General features: G+C 41.7%; 1 protein-coding gene across 1 annotated transcript in view; it reads right to left on the reverse strand.

Annotated features, from left to right (window-relative positions):
• Positions 1–1,379: 1,379 nt before the first annotated feature.
• Pkd2 (polycystin 2, transient receptor potential cation channel) overlaps positions 1,380–22,484 on the reverse strand; it is a 44,145-nt gene continuing 23,040 nt past the window's right edge. The window contains exons 6-15 of the mRNA XM_023712936.1: positions 21,542–21,770; positions 19,129–19,296; positions 16,986–17,167; positions 15,679–15,799; positions 11,101–11,199; positions 9,421–9,542; positions 9,063–9,180; positions 8,513–8,676; positions 5,142–5,289; positions 1,380–3,945 (exon numbers count right to left, since the gene is read on the reverse strand). Coding sequence (XP_023568704.1) covers positions 3,709–3,945; positions 5,142–5,289; positions 8,513–8,676; positions 9,063–9,180; positions 9,421–9,542; positions 11,101–11,199; positions 15,679–15,799; positions 16,986–17,167; positions 19,129–19,296; positions 21,542–21,770 — 1,588 coding nt within the window. The 3' untranslated portion in view covers positions 1,380–3,708. The remainder of the gene's footprint in view (positions 3,946–5,141; positions 5,290–8,512; positions 8,677–9,062; positions 9,181–9,420; positions 9,543–11,100; positions 11,200–15,678; positions 15,800–16,985; positions 17,168–19,128; positions 19,297–21,541; positions 21,771–22,484) is intronic.

The raw sequence follows: 22,484 nt of genomic DNA on the forward strand, positions 1-22,484 counted from the left end.
TTTATGAGACTGGATCTTGTTACTGTATAAACTAGATTTTATGGAGGCACAGATGGATGTTCTCTAAACACATTTTAAATACTTTGAAGGGCTTTAACTTTTAGTTGACACACAGTTGAACATATATGTGGTGAGCCAGGTCAGTGTGCACTTACAATTTGTTATGATCAGATGAGACATTTTGTCTACAACTCCTACAGAATTTTGATGGCAGATGAGAATATATCAAGTGGTGTGGTTTGTAGTCTGCTGGCTTTTAAAGCAGTAAGTTAGGACTGAAATATTTTAGGGAAATTAGAGGACCCAGTGGCTCTTTGGAGAAGTATTTGCCAATCTGCCTCAAGACAGTATGTTCATAGAGATTATTCTATTACTATATTTCCAGGTACTTTTCATATTCTATAAAGAAACAAGCAGAAATATAAAAGTATTTATTAGTCATAGTGAAACAGAACTCCTAACTATAGCCATGTTCAATAAAGCTGAAGTATTCTGTTCTCTGCCACTGAACTCAGCTAAACCATGATTTATCATCAAATTGAAACTTCAGTGAATGTGCTAAAAACAACTTTGCCACATCCAGCTATGCGTACTGCAAAAGATGCCCACTGTACCACAACCCTTAGTAAAATCTTATCTCATTCTTGTAACTCCTGTTTACCACCCTGCAAATAGGACAAGCTCTGTAATCACCACCTCACACTTCGGAGAGTACTTCTCTGGGGTCCACTAGCATCAATAAAGTCTTTCTTCCCTCCTGAGCTCCTAGCTACTGTTTTTTTTTTTTTTTTTTAATATATTTGGTATAGGGTCTTGCTTAGCAGCTTGGACTCATAGTGATCCTCCTGTTTTCACCCTCCCCAGCACTGGGAGTACAGGCATGCGCCACCATGGCACAACATGTGGTGCCAGGGATGGAACCCGGGTCCCTGCTCTTGCCTAAGCAGGTGCTTAGTCTGCTGAGTTATCTCGCTGGCCTTTTTTTTTTTTCACCACGCCATTTCTGCCTTGGAGCCCACTAACTATGGAATGAAACCTCTAAAAACCAGGAGCCAAAATAAACTTCTCCCCTTTAAGTTATGGATGGCTAATAGTGTGTGTCAAGATCATAAAATGACTAAGACACCAGTTTTCCCAGGATACCACTCCTGTTACCTTTTAAATAAACCACAGCACTAGAGCCCTTGTCTCAAGCTATTTATCTGAGGAAAAAACACAGTAAGACACCATGACGACAGCTCTGTGCTTAAAGGCAGGTTACTTGAAATGTGTATTTGGTGTAATACATATATAAATACATTAATTATTTCTGGACATGAAAAGAGAACTTGCTGTTTTCAAAGTCTGTTCTTTTACTAATAGGACAGACGGTTCTTACATCTGTTTTATCAAGGCTTTATTAAAAAGCAAAGTGCTCAGTATCATACAATTATGAAATTCCTGATTGTGGAGAAAGGCTTGCATCTGTAACATCTTCATTATAACAACATAGAGGGGTAGATGGTGGGGAAGGGATGAAGAGGGAGTTCTCTGTGATGCAAAATGAAAAATGTATAGAATTTAAAGGTACAAGGAAAGAATTCAGTAACCTACAAGAGAACACATTAATCATAATAATAATATAATAAACAGACTTCCTTGTGACCATGATTGATACATGGCACGTGGTCAGTACCATGGATACTACATAATGAGAATGCACTTCACAGTGAAGCTTGTTTGCACTTAGTGACATGGGACACACACAACAAATAAATGTACCAATACTCCTGGAGTATATTCCTTAGTACCTAGGAATAAATAAATGTGTCAGCCTATAAAAGATAAAGGTGAGGTCCTGGACAGTGACACTGAAGAAACTCAGGATCCTTCCTGCCCACAGAAGCCAACCTGGGAGGGCCAGTCATTTCACCTCTTTGTTGGAAATTAGACCAACATTTTCTACTCATTGAGCAAGAATTTGGGAATTAAAGACCCAGCATTAAAACATTATTTCCCAGCTGAGGATTTCCTCACCAACACTGCACTCTTTCTTCTAGTAGCTCTTAAAAGGTCATGTTATACAACAGTTTTGAAAAATACCAATTTTATTATTTATTGCAAGAGATGCTCCCATAAATTGATGAGAGTTTCTCCTAACAAAAACAACTTGTGGGCCTGGAGAGATAGCTCAGTATAGTAAGCGCTTGCCTGGCAAGTGCAAGGGCCTGAGTTCAATCCCCAGTTCCACCAAAACAAAAAAGAAAAAACAAAAAACAGAAACAACTTGTAACCCAAGCTATGTGATAATGGCTGGATTTTCAAAAGCCTCCTTTTAAACTCAATATATATTATCAATGCTAATTTTTAAATATAGGGCACAAAAATATTTCAGAAGTATATTCCTGAGCTGGTATAAGATGAAAACTTTAGCTTTATTAAAGCTTTATGAATTTTAAAACTTGCTCAAAATTTTGCTTCATATGAGCATATTTACTGAGTTAAAAGGCTGAGTGCATACTGTAAAACTTAGTTGGTCCTCCTAAGTTAGTTGTAAAATTAACTCAGCTGCAGATGAGTTGTGATGCATGGGAAGGAGAATGGATGGGTAAATTTTTAATTATTAATCCTGCCAACTTAGTAGATAAAGAAGCTCCTATAGGTTAGCAAAGCACACTTAGGGGAGTAATTAGGTGGGTCACCAGGGCATTACCTAGGGGACCACAGCTGGCTCCAGCCCTTTCCTCTCTGCAAGCTTTACAATCAGCTCTGTTTTTCAGCCACCATGAAGTGAATAGCTTTGCTCCACCAGGGCGTTCGCCATGATGTTCCTGCGTGGAGCCAGTGGACTATGGACTGAACGCTTTACAACTGTGCTCCACTACATCTCTCCACCTTTAAGTGTTCAGTGTTTTGCACTAGCAAAGGGAAAGCACCTAATATAACTTATACTACCAAATTACTGAAAATGTCCAAGTTGGAAGCAAATTAGGGCTCCTTTCAATTCTCTCAAGTTTTAGTTAGAAATACCATTTTCCTGTAATTTATCTCCAGCAATTTTACTCACCTTATTTCTAATGAAAGATAAAAGTGATTTTGTTAGTCCTGCAGATTATTAGGGATGAGAAAATAACAAAAATTACATCGTACTTAAAATTTATGTTAACCATTTGTATAGATTCCAGCATAATGGCCACATACCCATTCTATGCTTTGGAGTTTTTTTTCCACTTCATGTTTTAGAAAAGTTCACCCCAGGAAGGCAGCTGAATCAGAATTACTTTCTTATAGGAAAGCTATTGGCACTTGAGTGGAAAGGGTACCCCGTTTCCTTTAACACTGGACAGAAATGACAACGCTCATCTTGTGGCTGGAAGGCAAACTCAGCAGCCCCATGATAGGTCTCTTCCAGCTTTAAAGGCTACATCATTGTCAGAGAGCAGACTCAGGCAGGGCAGCAGCTGAGCATCCCACTCTAGATGCTTTTCAGCAGTTGTCTTTTTTTCCTCTCGACTCATTATTTACATCTTGGTTCCTTCTGTGAGAAAATGGAAAAAAGTCTTTGGTCCATGGGTAAAGTTTATATACAATAAATTAAAGTGCAAAAGATTAATAATTGGTCACAAAGACCAGCATCATATGGCAGTTACAGCATCTACATAGTTAACTCTCTGGCAATTGGTGATAGCCACCTTGTCACCTGCTGGGTGACACATGGTGACATAGATGTTATACATGGATGTTGGAACTGCTGTTTCCACCTCCACCTTCCAGGCCGTCTGCAGACTGAGAGGAGGAAGGGCGAGCGCTTCGAGGACGAGGCTGACTGTTGAGTCCTGCCGCTGTGCCCAGACCATGACTGAGGTGGGAAGCAGCGTCATCAGATTCCCAGCGCTCCAGCTCTTCTCGCACCAACTGTTCCATCTGTTCCCTGTGGATTTCACTGTCGCGACCTAGTCTTTCATCCTCACAAAAGAAAAGAAACCTGTGTGTCACTGGCAGGGTGATGTATATACAGAAAGTGCTTTAGGAAATCTGGGGCACAAATAATCCATAGTTAGGAGAGGCTGGGGAGTTACAGCAAATACAGTGGTTCCCTGGTTCATGAACTTAATTCTTTCCTTTATTCTTGTTCCAAATTGAATGGGACAAGAACTGAATCAAATTTCTCCGTAAGGTCAACACTAAACTGGATCATTGAATTTGATACAGTTCTTGTCCAGTTTGGTTTGGGACCACAGTTGTGGAAAGAATTAAGCTTGTGAACTGAGGTACCACTGTAATAGCAGTTTTCAGACCCACTGGAGTAACTGTTCACTAAATTCTACTCTCCCGGGGCTGGTGAGATGGCTCAGTGGTCTAAAGCACCTACTTAAAAAAACAAGCTTAGCAAAGCAAAGGGACCTCGGTTCAATCCCCCAGCACCACATGCCAGCCAGGGCTGCCCCCTGGTGGGCTGAGCTGGCCACACACACACACACACACACACACACACACACACACACACAATAAATAAATAAAAAATAAATAAATAAATAAATTCTACTCTCCGGTGAAGGCTGGACCATCTGTGTCCAGCAGGCCAGGCCAGCCCCACCTCCAGATATCACTGGTCTGCACTTTGGAAGAAAAGTGTGCCAGGGTGAAGGTTAGAGAACATGACTTCCCTGGTATTTTATTTTTTCTTTTCTGTATTTTAGGGAAGGGTCTACAGGGTGTTCAGGGTCTCACTACTAGATCGGACTTGTAGTGATCTGCCTGTTTACAGCCTCCTAAGAGCTGGGATTACAGGCATGCGCCACCATGCCTAGTCTAAATTGCTGTCTTAGCATGCCCCTGGGGTGGGGCCAGCATGGCAAGCCTGAGGATCAGACCCCAGCCCCCTGTGCCTGCTTGCAGGCGCTTTAGTCCTCTGAGTGATTTGGCCAGCCCTACTTCCCTGGTGTTTTACAGAATCAAAAAGTGTTTCTGTTTCAGAGGGGACAATATTTGAGAATGAAAATAGATGGAAACTATGTTGTGAATGCCTGCAACCTTTCTTGTTTGTTCGTACATTTTGTTCTTCAATACTTCAACTAGAAAGCAGTGTCACAATGTGTCCTATCTTCTTAGACTACTCTTGTTCTCCTGCGGCAGCTGTTTTCTAGCGCACCACCACTTACCTCAGCCACGCCCTCCAGCAGCCTCCCCAGCACCTCTCGCCTCTTCAGTTTGGCCCGTTCCATGATCTCTAGCTTTACGATCACGGCATCAATCTTGGACACGATGCTGCCAATGGAGTGCTCCATGCGGTCTACTCGTCTCACCAGGCTGCAGGAAATCAGAGTTTAGAGGGGAAAGGACCCTGTCATTGTATTTGCAGCCCAGCTGTTTGTTTAAATAGAAACATTAGAATTTTTTTTTTTTAATGTACTTAGTACAGGGTCTACATGGTCTCATACACAGATCGGACTTGTAGTGATCCTCCTGTTTTCAGCCTCCCAAGTGCTGGGATTACAGGGGTGTGCCACCACACTGGGTCTCAGTCTCTGTCTCAGCATGCTCCGGGGGGTGGGGCTGGCAGGCCAGGGATTGAACCCGATCCCCTGCGCTCTAAGCAGTTCCTTTAGTCTGCTGAGCTATCTGGCTGGCCCTAGAATTTGTTTCTTAAACAATATGATTAAACCTTTTTTTTGCACTGATAGAGATAGAACTGATGTCTACAAACATGCTGAGCGAGTGTTCTGCCACTGAGCTCCACCCCAGCCCTGCCCAACTTCTTAAGCGGTCTCAAGGGCAGGATAAACTCTCCTATGATGTTGCTGAATGCTAAGGGGATCCTCTTTCTGCCAGTCAAATTGTATCTGGAAATTTAAAAATGTATGTCCATCACCTTATTCAGGTGTTTTATTTTTAGAAAATTTTCTAAAGTAGTTTTACATATGTAATATTTCCTATAAAGATACAAAGTAGAGTGGCTTTTTAATAGCACATCACTAAAGATGCTATATCAAACAATAAGAGACTTCATTACACAATGAAATTCTAAGATGTTATCAGAAAGTATACTTTAACAAAGTATTACAGAATTATGTTCACCATATATTAAATAGAACAAAAAAACGGAGCTGGGGAGATAGCTCGGTGGTCTAAGCACCTGCCTGGCAAGTGCAAGAACCCACATCGATCTTTGGTGTACTGCATGCTGTGCTGGCATTGTCTGGCTGGCCACTGAAACCCAGCAGGTTGGTGCATGCCTCTAATCTCATCGCTGGGGAGGCTGAGACAGGAGGATCACTACGAGTTTGAGCTGTGTAGTGAAACTCTGTACCAAATAAATAAATAAGTAGGTTCACTTATGAACATATTTTGAATAAAAATGCATAAATACCTTTAAAACATAAACTGGAGACATTTAGAACAGTGGCCTTAGAATTCAATAGTTTAACTCTTCAGTGAAACAACTGTTAACTGTAGAAAGTTATTTTAAAAAGTCTAAACATTGAAGTGCTCTAGAACTTCCTTAAGGGTATACAGCCAAGAAAACACACTTAGAAAATCCACTGAATTTCAGTAAGAAGAGAGTCTATGGACTTTAAGAAATACAGGAACACCTCAATTCACAAATGCTTCTGTTTGCAAACACTTTGGTTCACAAATAGAAGTGTTTGGCAGAATTTTGCTTTCACTCACAAGCTTGGACTGAGTAATGACCAACCACAGCATCTTCTCCTCACAAACAGCCATCTTTTCCCAAGTTGTAAAACAAATTAAGTTTGTAAACCAATGTACTATTATATTTGCAGAAATAATATTTGGAAATCCACACAACTTGGTAAGAAAATATATATCCAAGAAACTCACAGAACTGAAATGCCTACCAAGACGTGCAAAATGAAAATGTTTAAAGATTAAAAACAAGAAAGCAAGAGAAAATGGACGTATTGTGTACAATGAACTCTCAGTGAGGAGGCCAGGGGCAGTGAAGGTAAACAGGCCCAGATGAATTCAGATGGGAAAATCCATCACTAGCAGACCTGCTTTAGATGAAATGCCACAGAAAAATCTTTAGGCTGAAAGCAAGTCCTCAGAAACTAATTAAAATATTTAGGAAAAACAAAATGCAAGTAATCTTTTAAGTATAAAATAAAATAATATTTTTGTCTCTTTGCTAGTTTAGAAAAACAATTGCAAGTTGTATAAGATATGTACATAATTTGACTGTTGGGCCTATGACATACAGAAATGTAATGCATTTAATAATAGCTGGCCAGTGGAAGTAAGTAAAGGGCAGGTTGCACTGGAGTAAGGAAATGACAAAGACAGAATTCAAGACAGAAACTGGAATTCAGAAACACATGAAGAGAGTCAGAAGTGATAAGAAAGAAAGCTAATATAACAAACTATAAAAATATAATTTGTCTATACGGTGATAATTATAGCAATGCAATGTTGGATTTGCAACATGTACTGATGAATAATACATCTATGTACCTAACACAAAAAGGGAAAGAAGGAAAAGAACTAAGGACTGTACTATATGTCACTGGATTAAGTTAATAGAAATTAGAAACAGGTTCTCATAAACCACTTTACACTTGCTAAGTATTATAGCACCCACTAAGAAAACAACTTAAAAACTGCCAAAAAATTTAAAGGAAGTAAAATGGAACACCAGGAAATATTCACTTAAACAATAAAGGAAGAGGAACAAAAGAAACATAAGAAATATAGAAAACAAAAGGTAATATTATAGATGCAAATCTATATTAAGAACATTAAAAATAAATGGATAAAAACCATCAAAGGCAGAGTCTGTCCAACTGGATAAAAAGACAAGCTTAGTCATGTGTCATATAGAGATATAAGCAGGTTGAAAGTGAAAGGATGAGAAATGCTTTTGAACAGCAGTCCTGAGGCTGGAGTGGCCACAGTAGTATCAGACAGAATTTTAGAAGAGTACATTCTACTAAAGGTAGGGTGAACCATCTTATAATTAAAAACAGGATCAACTTTAGGAAGACACATATAACCAGAGAGTTCTAATATGTAGAAAGTACAATTTGTGGATTTTGAAGGGATAAATGGATAATTTCTTAATTGTTGGGGACTTAGAACCTCATTTTCCAAAGTAGACAGAACAAACAGGTAGAAGATCAGCATGAAAATAGGTGAATAGAATAATATAAAGCAACTGGACCTACAATACATCTATTCTCCCCTAAGCAGCAGAAATATACATATTGTTATCAAGCCATCTTCCAGGATGGACCACATGTGAGATCACAAAAACATAAAAATACTGATGAACACACATAAAAGGAGACATATACTAGTGGACACTAGTTGGTAGGAATATGGCAGACTTTAATGTTTTATCTTGATTTCTTTGTTAATTTTCCTGTAATAAACACATTATTTTTTTATAAAAAGAAAAATTACCAATAGAAGTAACATAATGGTAATGGAAGAGCGAACTGAAAGGAATGGGGGAACTGCTGCACCACATGTGGACTGTGGTCAACCCACATTTTTCCGATTCCCTCCTACTCACACTTGAAACTCCTCATAAGAAACCCCACTGGAGATGCTGCCCCTCCTCCTGGAGCTGTGTCCACTGTCCTCATCATCATCCTCTTCAGAATCATCAAGGCTCCTTGGGAAGCTTCGGCTGCTCATGGGGCGTGGTAAAGAGCTGTGGTCCAGGTCCAGGTCTTCCTGAATGACACAGGGTCCTCATGTGAGGAGCAGACACACAAGACCCACACACATAATCAAGGTCCTGGGCAAGCAGGAAACGGGTGCGTGTTGTATGTCTAGGGCAGTGATGGCCAACCTTTTAGCTTTCAATGGACAAACAGCCAGCTGTTCCACAGGTTCACCACCACTGACCTAGGGTTTCTTTGTGTTCATCCTATTTTCATGTCAGTTTTGTTTTACTCTTCACTTTTTCTTACATTCATATCATTTTATTTCATCTTATATAATTAACTTGATATTGATACACGTATTGAGAGAGAGATACGTAATAGCCCACCATTCTGTGTAGGATCTGATACATGAGGAGTGCTGAATGAAATCAGCTACCCCAAGATTATACGCACCCTCTCTTTTTCCAGGTCATCTCTCATCTGCTGGTGCTCATGTTCGGTGAGTTCCTGGTCTCCATCTTGATCATACTTGGTGAATATTGCTTCAATCTCCGCATCAGTGTGGCCTTTCCTGGAATGATTGAGAGGGACAGGTGAACATATCCTGTATGTGGTCCAACCCAAACTGAGACGTCAAAATGTAGGAGCAAGGGAGAAAGCTCGGGAGGGGGTCAGTATTACAGCACATCCCAGAAAGATGCCTACTGCTGAAGAAAAGCATGTATGAGTACTTGGGCCAGCAATGCTCTTGTCACCAATAACTGATCTTCAAAACCAGGAACTTCCCAGACCTCAGGAATGCGACTCTTACCCTTTGAGATCTTGCCTAAGTTCATCGAAGTTTAACTTGCCGCCCCCTTGCCGCAGACTCTCGGAAATGTCATCCACGGTACTTTTCTTCAGCTTTAGTTTGACCAAAGCTTTATGGTAGCCCTATTATGAAAGGAAATAAAAAAAAAAGACAGGATAAGGAAAAGGGAAGGAAAAGGAAAAGAGAAGAAAAAGAAAAGGAAAAAGATCTGGTTACTCTCCTTTTGCGTTTACTTTATCTTTTATTTATAAATCAAGTAGCTCGTGGAGCTTAGCCACTCAGTGTGTGTTAATGAATGAGTAATGAAAACAGAGTTATATAGAAAAAATCAGCGTTTTTCAGTAAATCAAGAACTAAAGCCCCTTTCCTCATGTGCATTCAAATTTAGATAACAGAAGTGAAAAAATCACTATATATCCCATAGGGGTCTGCTCTGGAATATGGGAATATACATTATTTCATAAGAATACTGTAAACCTGAGGCATGGGCTGCTTATTTATTGTCTGTTTATCATTTTGTCATGGAGAGACAAGGTCTCACCACGTTGCCTTCATCTCCTTGGCTCATGAATCTCCTGCTTCAGCATCCTGAGTAGCTGGACCTACAGGGGTGTGTCACCCACCATGTTGGATCATATAATTTTATAATATCTCATAGCTGTTACTTCCTTATATATAATACGTAAAAATATCCCAGGAAACTACTGTCACCCAGGTGACGGGTGATGGGTAGACTGAAGAACCTGGAGTGGAGCTTGTACTGCATACTCTCACAGGTCATCTGCTCTTACAGTTCAAATGTCGATCACATTTGAAGGCCTAGCACTGATGAACAAAGCCAGGTAACTGCGCGTGGTGTATCTCCAGCCCACATAGGAGCTTGGCTAAACTACAGTCCACTGTGGCGGAGAACTCAAGATCACACGAATCTCAGGTCTGATCCCAGGGGATCTACTCTAAGCTGAAATTTTCCCTACAAAGGAGCCATAGCCAACATGGGGAGGAGTCTGGTGCCAATAGCAACCAGAGTGAAGGAGCCACTGGGTGTCACCAGCGTGATCCTGAGAAACAAGATCTGTATTTACTGTTGTGTAACTTTTACTCTAAACCAAATGGCTAAGGCACTTAGAAGACCAAAGCCACCCAGCTTTCCTGTCCCGCCCTGTTTAACAAACACATCCTGAGAAGCGAGAAAGGAGATGCTTGAGGCTCTAGGCTGTGGCCTCCATTCCAGGGACCTGCTCCTTTAGCTGTATTATAATTGCCCTAGAAAGTGCAGAGTAAGTGATTATTTTTCTCTAAAAGTTTTTAAGGTGGTAATTTTAAGGAGGTAGGCAAACTAGATGCATCTTTATATAATCTTTTCTTTCAGTTTATTCTGAACTCAGGATCTGGAGGTGAGAGTCAATGGAGGAGGCTCCAAAACATATAGAGCCTCTTAGATCTTGAGCCACAGGACTACTTAAAACTGGATTCAGGGCATAAAAAATTCTGGAATCTAAGTCTGAGCTACCAACATTTCCACTAGCCTCTAGCCAGAGAGCTTTTAAATTATTCTTGAAATCCAGTAATCTGTTTCTTTTAAACAATGTCAGTGGATCAATAAGGTCTTGGAAAGTTGAACTAATCCATATTTTATGTAGGAAGTAAAAATATTCTGAGAAATAGAGATGAACCTACCTTTCTGATAAGATCTGAGAGTTCCATTTCGGCTTTCTGCTGGGCCAAATCTGATTTTACTTCTGAGTAAGTATCATTGATGATGGCCAAAAACATATTCTGTGTGTAAATCAAAGGAGAGTAAAGAAAAAAACTCAAATACATTGTCAATAGCTAACATATGCCTTCTTAGTGACCTTTTCTCTAAAGCCTGAATGCTTTATAGATGAATAATTTTACTATCCTATTATTTGAAAACACTAATTTCCACTGTCATGCCACGGAAAATATTATATCCTTACTTATAGAGCCATATATTATATTTTTCAAAAAGAGATAATAAAGTGCTAGTGTATTTATGGATGGTGGGATCATTTTATTTTTCCTTATTTTCTATACATTTAAAAAATTTCACCTAAGTTATGTTATAAGTAGTCTGGAGAAGCTGTTCAATTTTCAACAGTCAACACAGACAAGGACAATTCTGTGCTTACTCTAAATTTTGCTAAGTAATTGTAGTTAAGATTTATAGATCATGTGTCAAAGAGTTAAAAAGACCTCTGCAAATAGGAATGTAGCAGAAGCAGAGAGAAGAAAGGCTCCGTGGAAAGGATGAAGATGCTGTAGTCAAGCAAACTTGGGTTTCAGTCTGGACAACACCAAGTCTAAGACTATTTAATTTCATTATTTGTTTCAGCACCCAGAGGTTGAACTTCAGGCTCCTGCACTAAGCTACAGCCTGAGCGCTGGGGTGGTAGATGAGTGATGCCTGGCTTCAACTGTCTTAAGGTTCATTTATGGGATTTGTTTTGCTTTGCACTTATAAACTGGGAAAACTAGGAGCCTGTCTCTTAATGATTGGCTGTGGAAATCAATGCAGTAATTTTTGTCCTGTACGCAGGACAGGCCCTGACACACTGTAGGTGCTTTGCCCTTACAGCTACTGTGGTTCTGTGAGAGCCTGTTTTGTTTTCTATTTCCTGCCCTGTGATAATGTTTGTATCACCATTTGTCTCCAATAGACTTTCTAAAGTATTGCGCCAAGAAAAAAAAAAAAAAAAAAGCCTGGCCAGATAGCTCAGTGGACTAAAGCGCCTGCTTAGGCAGACACAGGGGCTGGGTGTTCAATCCTTGGGCCTGCTGTGCTGGCCCTGCCCCCGGGGCATGCTGAGATGGGGATTGAGACTGGGCGTGGTGGCGTGCACCTGTAATCAGAGCTTGGCAGGCCGTGCGTGAACAGGAGGATCACTACAAGTCCAATCTAGATAGTGAGACCCTGTATACCCTGTACTAAATACAAAAATAAAATAAAATAAAGTAAAAAATAAAATACTGTGCCTAGGAGTGCAAGTTCTTCTTTCATATACTCCTGAGTTTTTATGGTGTAACAGGTTCGTAGCCATCGGATAGTGTATTTCATTATGTCAATTTTCCACACAAGTTCATGCCATCTTCACTGAGCTTGGGCCAGGCTGTTTTCCTTACCATGGTAGCCACAATATCTAGAACACTGCCCTGTACTGTTGATATACAGTAAACACTGTAATTTATTATATTTATATATAACATATACAAACAGAAGAATGCAGCTGCTCTATAAATATTTATTCAGTGACTGATGAGTGAACAACTTAGGCTCTCTTATGTTAGTAGGATACTATGTCTCTATCCTTTAAGGCACTTTGGAGAACTGAACATGGAGAATACCTACGTTCCTGGTATGTGCTCTATTCCAAGAGCAGACAATGTCAGTTTTAGTGAATTTGCCACCTTTCCCTGCCAACTCAGGCATTTCATATTCTATTTTTGCTTCCCAATGGCTAACTAATGCCTACAAATGTCTTAGGTGAAATGGGTCAGAGCACTCTGATGGAGGAAAGCAGATGATGGCAGAGAAAGGCTCTTGAAGGTGTGAGGCAAGAATTTCACCAGCCTTCTTCCTATCCCAGCTGTCAAAGGGACCATTCATTGTCAGGCGGGGTCATGTCCAATTTCCCTGTGTGGGGGCTGATGGGAGATCCTGGCTCAGCTGAGTCATTTTACACCACTGTGGATTCTTTCTCTGTCTATCCGTATCATGCATCTATACATCTGGGTGGTATGAGAAGAACAATCAATTCCTTTTTTTGCAGTATTATGGAAATTGTTATAGGATAAAAGCAAAACCTCAAGGTTCCCTTTCCTGTTTGGTGCCTGATTTGATAAATGACCAAATAACCTAGAAGATGCTGCCACTAAAGCACATGGTTCAAACAAGTCCTCATGGGAGTTCTTCAAAACGCCACAGTTGTGTCCCTCCCTTGGCAGAGGACACTCTGAGAAAACCAGTTTTTTTTTTTTGTTTGTTTTTTTTTTTTTTTTTTTGCAGAACTGGGGATTGAACTCGGGTCCTTGCGCTTGCCAGGCTCAGTGCTTATTCCACTGAGCTATCTTCCCGCCCCTATAATTCTTTTTTTTTTTTTTTTTTTGGTGGAACCAGGGATTGAACTCAGGCCCTTGCACTTGCCAGGGAAGCGCTTATTCCACTGAGCCATCTCCCTGGCCCCAACCAGGTGGTTTAAGGTCAGTGAAAGGGTCACTGCAGGACTCTCCATTCCTGGTCTTTGTGTTGTTAGAAATTCAGGCAGGGTGAGAATCTTTCCAATTAACTGCTAGATTAAAAAATCTTCTGAAATGGCCGTGACTCATCCACATGGCTGCACTGACAAAGGTTCTACAATCTGAGGTACAGGATCTCAAGATAAATCCTGAGGGCATTTCACTGACCTTCTCAGACCAAAAAGCTACAACTCTTGTTGCATAGGTCCTGCTTTACCTTGGTCTTAACCATCCAGTAGAAAAGTATGAAGACGAAATATAGGAAATAAAGCCATGCTGTTATGTTGAGCTGTGGGGAACTCAGGTCAATAATTTCTGACATTGCCAGTTAAACAGAAGACCCAATGCTATTATGGGCTACTGGACTCTTTTAGAATACTTTGCTGAGTTTACACACCTATAATATTCAATAACGGAACTTAGAAAAAATGGGGTATACTGATGAATGTCCATTTTGTATCTGTGTATTCAAAGTGGTTAGGATAGATATATAGTTGCATTCTCTTAATGAATAGAATGATTTGTTCTAATGGTGTTTGAAAATAGGATCACAAGTCCACTTCTTGTACAGCAATTAACCACTAAGAAGAATATATGCAGCGTATTATTTGTTGAAACTGTACTTCCGATTTGATTTGAAACTGTCTCATTGCTATCTGTTTATCAATAAAACTTTGAAAAAAAAAAAAGAAATTCAGGCAGTGTGGGAATGGAAAAGTAGCATTTGTATTAAGAGAGTGACCAAGACTTATTTTTCCCCTAATGATGACATTTACATTAAAAAAGCACATCACGGGGCTGGGGAGATGGCTCAGTGGAATAAGAGCTTCCCTGGCAAACACAAGGGCCTGAGTTCAATCCCTGGTTCCGAAAACAAACAAACAAACAAACAAACAAAAAACTCAAAAAAGCACGTCAAGGGGCCAGGGAGATAGTAGAATAAGCGCAAGGGTCTGAGTTCAATCCCCGGTTCCGCAAAAACATCACAGTGGGGTGAACTTCTGGCATGCATGCTGCGGCGGTCTGTTTTTATTACTGAAAGCTCTAAAAGGCTTGCCGACACGGCCCTAGGAACTTTGCTATAACATAGGAAGAGGAGTAAATCTAACACCCAGCTCCGGTGCCTGCATACAGCAAGGTAAGAATGGACCTTCATGAGCCTGCTGCCCCACCAGTCCCTGCTCATCCGCAAGCACATCTGCCAAGACAGGCGCTCCTGGGTGGCTGTGGAATCCTCCCACTGAGTTGTTGAAACCTCTTACAAAAGATCTGTGCAAAATTTACTAAAAGTGGAAACCTCATCTCCCAGTGGAGATGGAGGCGAACAGTCAGACGCCTTTCAAACAACCTTAAATAACTTCGGGCAAAAACCTAAGTGTTAATATGTACTAAAACAATAGAGTAAAAATTATTTTTTGAGAATTCCTATTCATTGTTAAATTGGTTTTAGACTTAAATATTCTTTGTGGGCAGTCTCTAGATGTTTATATGGTATGAAATTGAATAAGCTAGAATGTCTTAAACTTCCCAGGGAAACATTCAAATACTACTCTCCCCATCCTGGAACTTTGATCAGCTCCTATTTTTGCTTAAAAGAAAAAAAGAGACAAATGAAAAGTCAGGAGAGCAAATGAATATGAAAGTGATGACATGTACATTAGAAAAGCATGTCAACATATTGTACCTCTGAGGCAAAGCACTCTCTGGTTAATAAATTTGTTCTAATTTTTTGAGATTATCTATCTATCTATCTATCTATCTATCTATCTATCTATCTATCCATCCATCCATCCATCCATCCATCCATCCATCCATCCATCCATCCATTTCCATGAAATGATATTTGAGTAAAGCTTAAAACTGTGAATCAGTACATGTTAAATAAGTTTTACAATGTGGATATTTTTTTCCTATTTCTTGAGTCTTTATTTGAAATGGAGTGTGAGACAAAAGGTGGTGATCTGCAATCATGAAGTCTACTATAAACAAAAATGTACATACCAAAAGAATGAAGAACATAAAGAACACAAAGGTAGTGAAATAAAGTGGTCCCAAAACTCGATTAGCTTCCTCAATCTCTGCAAAGTTGACATCGCCCAAAATGATACGGAATTGAGTGAAGCTATAAAAACAAAACAAAACACCACAATACGAAACCAAAGAATGTCCAATGGTTGATGCAACATTTCTCAGGTTGATTTCACAGCTTTGGGCCTTTTTGGCAGCTGTGGATCTGTCTGCAGAAGTCCTGCTACTTACGGTGATGATCGGAGCATTCTAGGACACTAAAACGTTTGCTTTCACATGACATACGTTCCCCTGGGGTTAATATTAAATATAATTACTATTAGATGATTAATGCTGTAAATGGTTCTGGGCATCTATCCTTAATCTGGGTAAAATGAGGTACCTATAAGTCTCCATAAGGTCACTTTACAAGGGTGTGAGTTATAAGCTCTTAAAATAAAAAGATGATTTCTGAAGGACAGGCAGAATTCTACGTTTAAAGGTCCAGTATGTCTGAAGTCACTCAAAGTGAGGTCTACGTGGCTGTCTGTTGTTGGTTTTGGGTCTTAGAACATTCCTTTCCCTTCCTCACTGTTATCAACAGGAAGATGCATCAGGGATCCCTGCAGACAAAGCCCTGTTAACTTCCACTGTCACAGGCTTCCTCTCCTTTTCTAACTCCTAACTTCTTATCAGTAGCCCAGGTATCTGATAACAGCATCTGTTTGTTTATTGGCAGTGCAGGGGCCAACACACGGCCTAGTGCCCAGGAGCCAAGTGCTTCACGCCTGACGTGCTCCTCCGTTTGGCTTAGGATATGTGAGAACTTTGGAAAAAAAAAAAACAAACTAAAAATTCCTGAATTGTACGGTTTCTCCTAGAACATTAGAAATATCATATATGTAATATATATTATATATATTATATATATATATATATAATATATATATAATACTTGAAGTTCAAAATATAGGGCAAGCATAGACAGGAACAACAATCTTCACAAATGGCTCCATAGAGCCCCCATCTGCTCCATGTGCTGATACTCTAGTCTTTGGAACGTGCTGGTTTCTCTGACCCTTTCTATTTCACTCCTTGAAGACTGCTGCCTAAGCACCAGTATTTCAGACTGTATTATCACTTTGCCTTTGTGGGTCACTGTTTCCAGGAAAAGTAATTCTTATTTTAAATAACTATTTTGAATGCTTGCTGATCAAACAGAAGCTGAGCAAATGTCTTTATCCTTGAGAGAGTATTGCCATCTCTGATTAAATTTTCTTTTTAACTTCATAAATACTTACATACATTCTTGGAAAGTACTGAAGTCATCAACCTGAGTGCCAAAGACAAGGTATGCCAACTGGGCATATGCCAAGAAAATAATGAAGAACATGAGGGCGAAGCCAAAGAGGTCCTTGGCGCATCGAGACATGGTTGTGGATAGCTGGCTCATGGTCCTGTTAAAGCTGATGAATTTGAAAAGCTGCAAAAGAGGGAGGTGGCACAGGTGAGAGAACACCTCCTCTATGTGGAGAAGGAAGGGTGTCTGACAGAGGCTGTCCCACGAGCCCTGCAGAGGTCAGGCTAGGTGAAGTAAGTGTGATGTTAAGAGGTGAGTGTTTCCACTGAGGTGAGGCACTTAGGGGGCTTCAATTCAGAGCCCAAAAGTGAAACAGAGGCTACCAGGGGCTGGGACAGGAGGAGATGTGGGACTGAGTACTAAACAGACACCATGCCTCACATTTAGGGTTCTAAGAATGCTGTGGTATCCCTCAAGTGGATGGGTGCACCACTGGGACTATCCTTCATGCCACTGAGTTGGATTCTTTACAATAAGGGAAAAAAATAACAGTCCCTCCCCCCAATTCCTAGTAACTTCTTTCCTTGGATTCAAAAAGTGACTGCTGAGCCACAGCAGGGAGAGTACAGGCTTCTGCCTATCCTTGCTGACAGTGATATGATGATCAAAATACACTGAAATCAGGTTTGATTATAGCGAAAATGATTAGTGGTATTCCCCTTTCCCCCAAGTAATTAAAATAAAGGGAAAACTTCCTAATAAAAACATCAGGAGATACAGTTGTGACTTAGTAACGATTCTCTATCACACAGCAGCCAGTAAGGGATGACTGGACACAACTTCCCTGGATCCCTGCATTCACCTCAACACTGGGGTTTTATCCCCAACAGTCAGTATTGCTGACAGCGAGGACCCAGGCCGGGTGTCCCCTCTACAAAGCCACCCTGATCCCTGCTTGGGACAGACTGGGATGACCTGGGGCTCTAGAAGGGCTTTAATAGGAGAACTGGGGATCAGAGGTGGAACCTGGACCTTGCCTAAATAATGCAATGGTGGAATTTGGGGAGGGAAGCAAGACAAGACATCACAGCCTGAGGCCCAAGATAGAAGGGAACCACTATGGAATTTTACTTCATGGTCCCCTAGAAATTGCTCCTGGTCACACTGAAATTCTTCCTAGGGCTGCTGTAATTGACGTCACTTACTATAATTCCTATTCATCTGAGAGCATGGCTACTTTTCCTGTTTTATGATAGAGGCTTGATGTACAGTGAGGGCTTCTCCTGAACAAGCAGGTCACTGCATGAAGAGCCTGAGACAGGAGGAGGTGAGGAGGTGCCTTTGGGGGAAGCTCAAGCCTCCTGGGTGCAAATGCTACCTCAGGATGCTACAGAGCTGGCAGAGAACCTTCCAGAATAGCTGCTGCAGGGAACGCCTGACAATGGAAATATCCTAGTATTCCCATTTGCCATGCAGCAACTACTAGCAATATAGTGACACCGAGAGCTGAAATGTGGCTGTGTGGTTCCGGAACTGAGTTTCTATTTGTATGGAATCTTTACTTAATTTTAAATATAAGTAGCACACGTGGCTGAGCTGGTGAGCGGGTGGCAGGTGGACAGCTGCCTTAGGATTACTCCTGCACCTCCACACCAGAGGATCTCTGTGCATGAAACGCCTGACCCTTCCTGCACGTCACACTTTGGGAAGGAGGGAAGTGAAAGAGGAAGGGCTCCTTGAGGAAGTGACTGTCCAGTCTCAGTTCAGGTGACACTTTCCCCGGTCTCCTGGAGAGAGGCTGTCATCTCAGTGAGCATGTCCAGGTGCAGCCCCCTCCACCGCCTCTGTACCCCAGGTTCCCTCCTTTGTCTCAGTTCCTCTTGCTCCTTGATTACTCCTGAGGGGGGACCCCTGGGCCCAGGCTGAGTGACCATGTGTTAAAGGAAATCTAGAGGGGAATTTGGGAAGCAGAAAAGCAGTCTCCTCCCAGGGAGGGGGTGGCTCGGCTCCCACTGGTTTCCTTGGTTTAAATGATGCTGTGGCCCCAGCTGCAGCTTCAAGTCCTCTATGCTTTGCATGGCTCATAGTAATGCAAAAAAAGGAAAAAAACATGAACAATCCAGAAGAGAAAACGTGTAAGTTACCTTAATCCAGACAAAAAACACTGTGACAGCAGCTATACTGTTGAACTGTATTTGCCAGGATGCCAGATGCTCAAAGTTCGGGAAAGTGTTCTGATCTTCTAGGAAGTGCAGGAGCCCCTCTACACTTGAGGTTTGGTAGATGTTAATTCCTATTGCTATCCCCGAGAGCTGGAAGGCAAAGAGTTGTATCTCACTGTAGTGCTTTAGAAATATAGTGCTTTACCTGAGAATGATCAGTGTATCTTCCTCACCACTTGCAAGTTCCAGGGCTGACCACTGTGTTCACCCAAAGGGACCAGAAAGCCACTCAGGGCTGCATGCACCAAGCAATGCCACTGTGTGTATGAGATACCAAGCTTGTGTTCGCTTTGGTCAGCAATAGAAGCCCAACCGTGTGTGTGCGCACATGGGTATGTGCTCACAAATGCACACATGTACACACAACTGTGCAGAGGAGAGGTCATAGCATAAGCTCAATTGAAATAGGAACGCTTTCTGTGTCTTCTGCCACTCATACAAATCACTTCCTATTCTTTTGTTTGCTTGGCCTCATTGGGTTTCTGATGTTTTTTGTTTTTGTTTTAAATTTTATGGTTTCTCTTCATTGTGTATTTTCCAACCACACTTTTTTTCCTGTCTTCACGAAGTACTCTGCAGCTGTCTAGATACACAGCATTAAGCCAACACGGAGGAGGAATAAATGCAAGTGTTGGGCAAGCCCTGGCCTCCTTTTTCAGTTCAAAACTAATATATTGCAAGAGAAGCCCTAACAAGTTAGCAGAACACAGCAAATAAAAAGGGTGAGACAGGCTGCACTTGTTATGAGGGAGTGCTCTGGATGCTAGGTGCTGCTTGGGCATATGGTGGGAAGGACAGGGAGAGGCGTTTAGGAGGGGCTACAGGGGTACGCAAGCCTCTGCTTCTACTCAGGACTACACACCTACACACCTTGTCGTATCTGCTTTGGGTCCAGGAGGCACAAGCAGACCGTGGACATGAGAGCCGCCACGGGCTGTACTTTCCACTGGACTAAAAGGCATGTGGGCCATGTTGGGTCCGCATGAGGTGGGCGGTGGCAGGCGTTGCACCCACAACCGTCCACTTGCTCTGTCTCATGACTCATGGCCACAGACACTTTATTAGTCCTTTCTGAGACAATGTCCAGACTGTGGCACAGTGCACATTATGGCCAGAACTACCTGGGCACAACCCCAGCTACACAGCTGGTCTTGCCACCTTCCCTTTCTGGGGTGTGTGTGTATGTGTGTGTGTGTGGGTACGTGTGCCCGTGCATGTGCTTGTGTGTGTTGGTGGTGGGAGGACTTCCTTTGCGCTCTCTGGAATGTGACAAAAACGTCCTTTCCATGGACTGGGCCGTGAGGAAGAAGCGGGAGTAGATGAGTGATTTCAGAGCATCGGTTCTGTCTCAAGACAGTGGGCAGCATGGAGAAGGTGTAATAAATGCCACAGCTGTGCCAAGGAGAGTGCTTAACAATGAGGCATGCTGGCATACACTCTCAAGACCTCAGGAAAGGTTAAATGTTACTGCTGAAGGAAGAGGAGCTTGTGAAAATCCACTGTTCATGGGTCAAGTCATGGCAGGAACAAACACCCCAAGTGTATTTTGAGTGGCAGAAGAAACCTGCAGTCTAAAATTTCCTAGAAATAGAAATAAAATTTGAGATACACCTATCATAGTACTCTGATCAAAGTGCTTCAGCTGAAGAAAAAATATGAACCAGTCCTCAAAATTACAGCAGTAGAGCCAGGGAGATAGCTCAGCGGCACAAGCACTTGCCTGGCAAGTGCAAGGTCCTGACTTCAGTTCCTGGTACGAAACCAAACCAAATCAACAAACAAAACCCAGGAGTCCAGGGCAGAGGCAGCACATAAAGGATGCCACAGGCCTGCATCTATAACTCTATCATAGGATTTCTTGCACCTTATACAGAGCTCTGTGATAGGTCTAGCTCAATATTTCTATTTGTAGGAAATTTTAGACTACAGGAGTTTTCCACTTGGGATGTTTTTTCTTGCCATAACTTGACCCATGTATAGGAAGAAAATGTAAATTGATTTTACTAGCAGTTGAAAAAAATATCAAGACCCCAAAATAAGAAACTATCTCCCCCATATGTCATATAGCATGGCAAATACAAGTATAAATTACTGAGTTATTTTCATGATTAGTGTGGTTAATTGAGAGCTTAGTACAAAGGCTGGTCCACTTCACAGTCTGAAAGGCTTCTCATGAACACAAAAAATAATTTGAAACACAGACACTGATGTGAGGGACAGGGCCTCCTTGATTCTCTTCTGTGATAGCCAGGCCCAAAGTGCTAAGCAGATGAAAGGCTGTAATGAACACACATTCAGAGCAGAGCGGGGAATCTGGTGTTATTCTCCAACCTACCAAAACGATCACCACATCCAGACAATTCCAGAAACTTCTGAAGTAGTGTAGTTTGTGAATGCGAATTTCCAGGATCTCTTCCACAGCATAGTAGAGGATAAAGAAGCAAAAGAGAATCTCACAGGCCACCAAGAAGAAGTCAAAAGGTGTGACGTAGCGGATCAGCTTCACAGGCTGGAACTGCCAAGAGGTAACCATGCCTCCTGTGGCTGGGAGTTCAGCCAACAACCTGCATTGCGATAAGAACGTAAGAACCAGTATCAACACGTGGATGCGGGCAGGAGAGGCAGCCCATCGCTTCTGTCCCTGCACCATCAGGCCACAGAATGGCTCCAAGTCGCCTCCAGCTATGGGGCAACTTATTTTTATCATGGCCAAGACCTCCATACTTAGAGGACCCTGCACTGCCCAAGACCACCCAACCCCAAAGAGTCCTCCTTCTTCAGGCTTCCTCTGACTCCCTGGTCAAAGGAGTATTTGTGCTGTTCAACATATTGTTTAATAGGGCTAGCCAAATAGCTCAGCAGACTAAAGTGCCTGCAAACAGGACCAGGGCCAGCGGGTTTGATCCCTGGGCCTGCCGTGCCGGCCCTGCCCCCAGGGTGAGTTGAGCCGGCAATTGAGACTGGGCGTGGTGGTGCACTCCTGTGATCCCAGCTCTCAGGAGGCTGTGAACAGGTGGATCACTATGAGTCTGATCTAGTAGTGAGACCCTGATCACCCTATAGACTCTTCCCTAAAAATTAAAAACAAAAAAACCCCCACCCAAACCAAAATAAAACAAAATAAAAAACTGTACAATACTCTTGTATGTAAAACTTAGCCAACTTGTCTTTCTAGGACATCTATTGGGTACAAACCTCTCTACCAGGAAACACAAAGAATGTAAGAAATACACTCCAAACGTGTGATCTGGTTGAAAAGTACACAGTGCTGAGTACTG

Source organism: Octodon degus, unplaced genomic scaffold (genome assembly GCF_000260255.1).
Source record: "Octodon degus isolate 3935 unplaced genomic scaffold, OctDeg1.0 scaffold00028, whole genome shotgun sequence".
Classification (NCBI taxonomy): Eukaryota; Metazoa; Chordata; class Mammalia; order Rodentia; family Octodontidae; genus Octodon; species Octodon degus.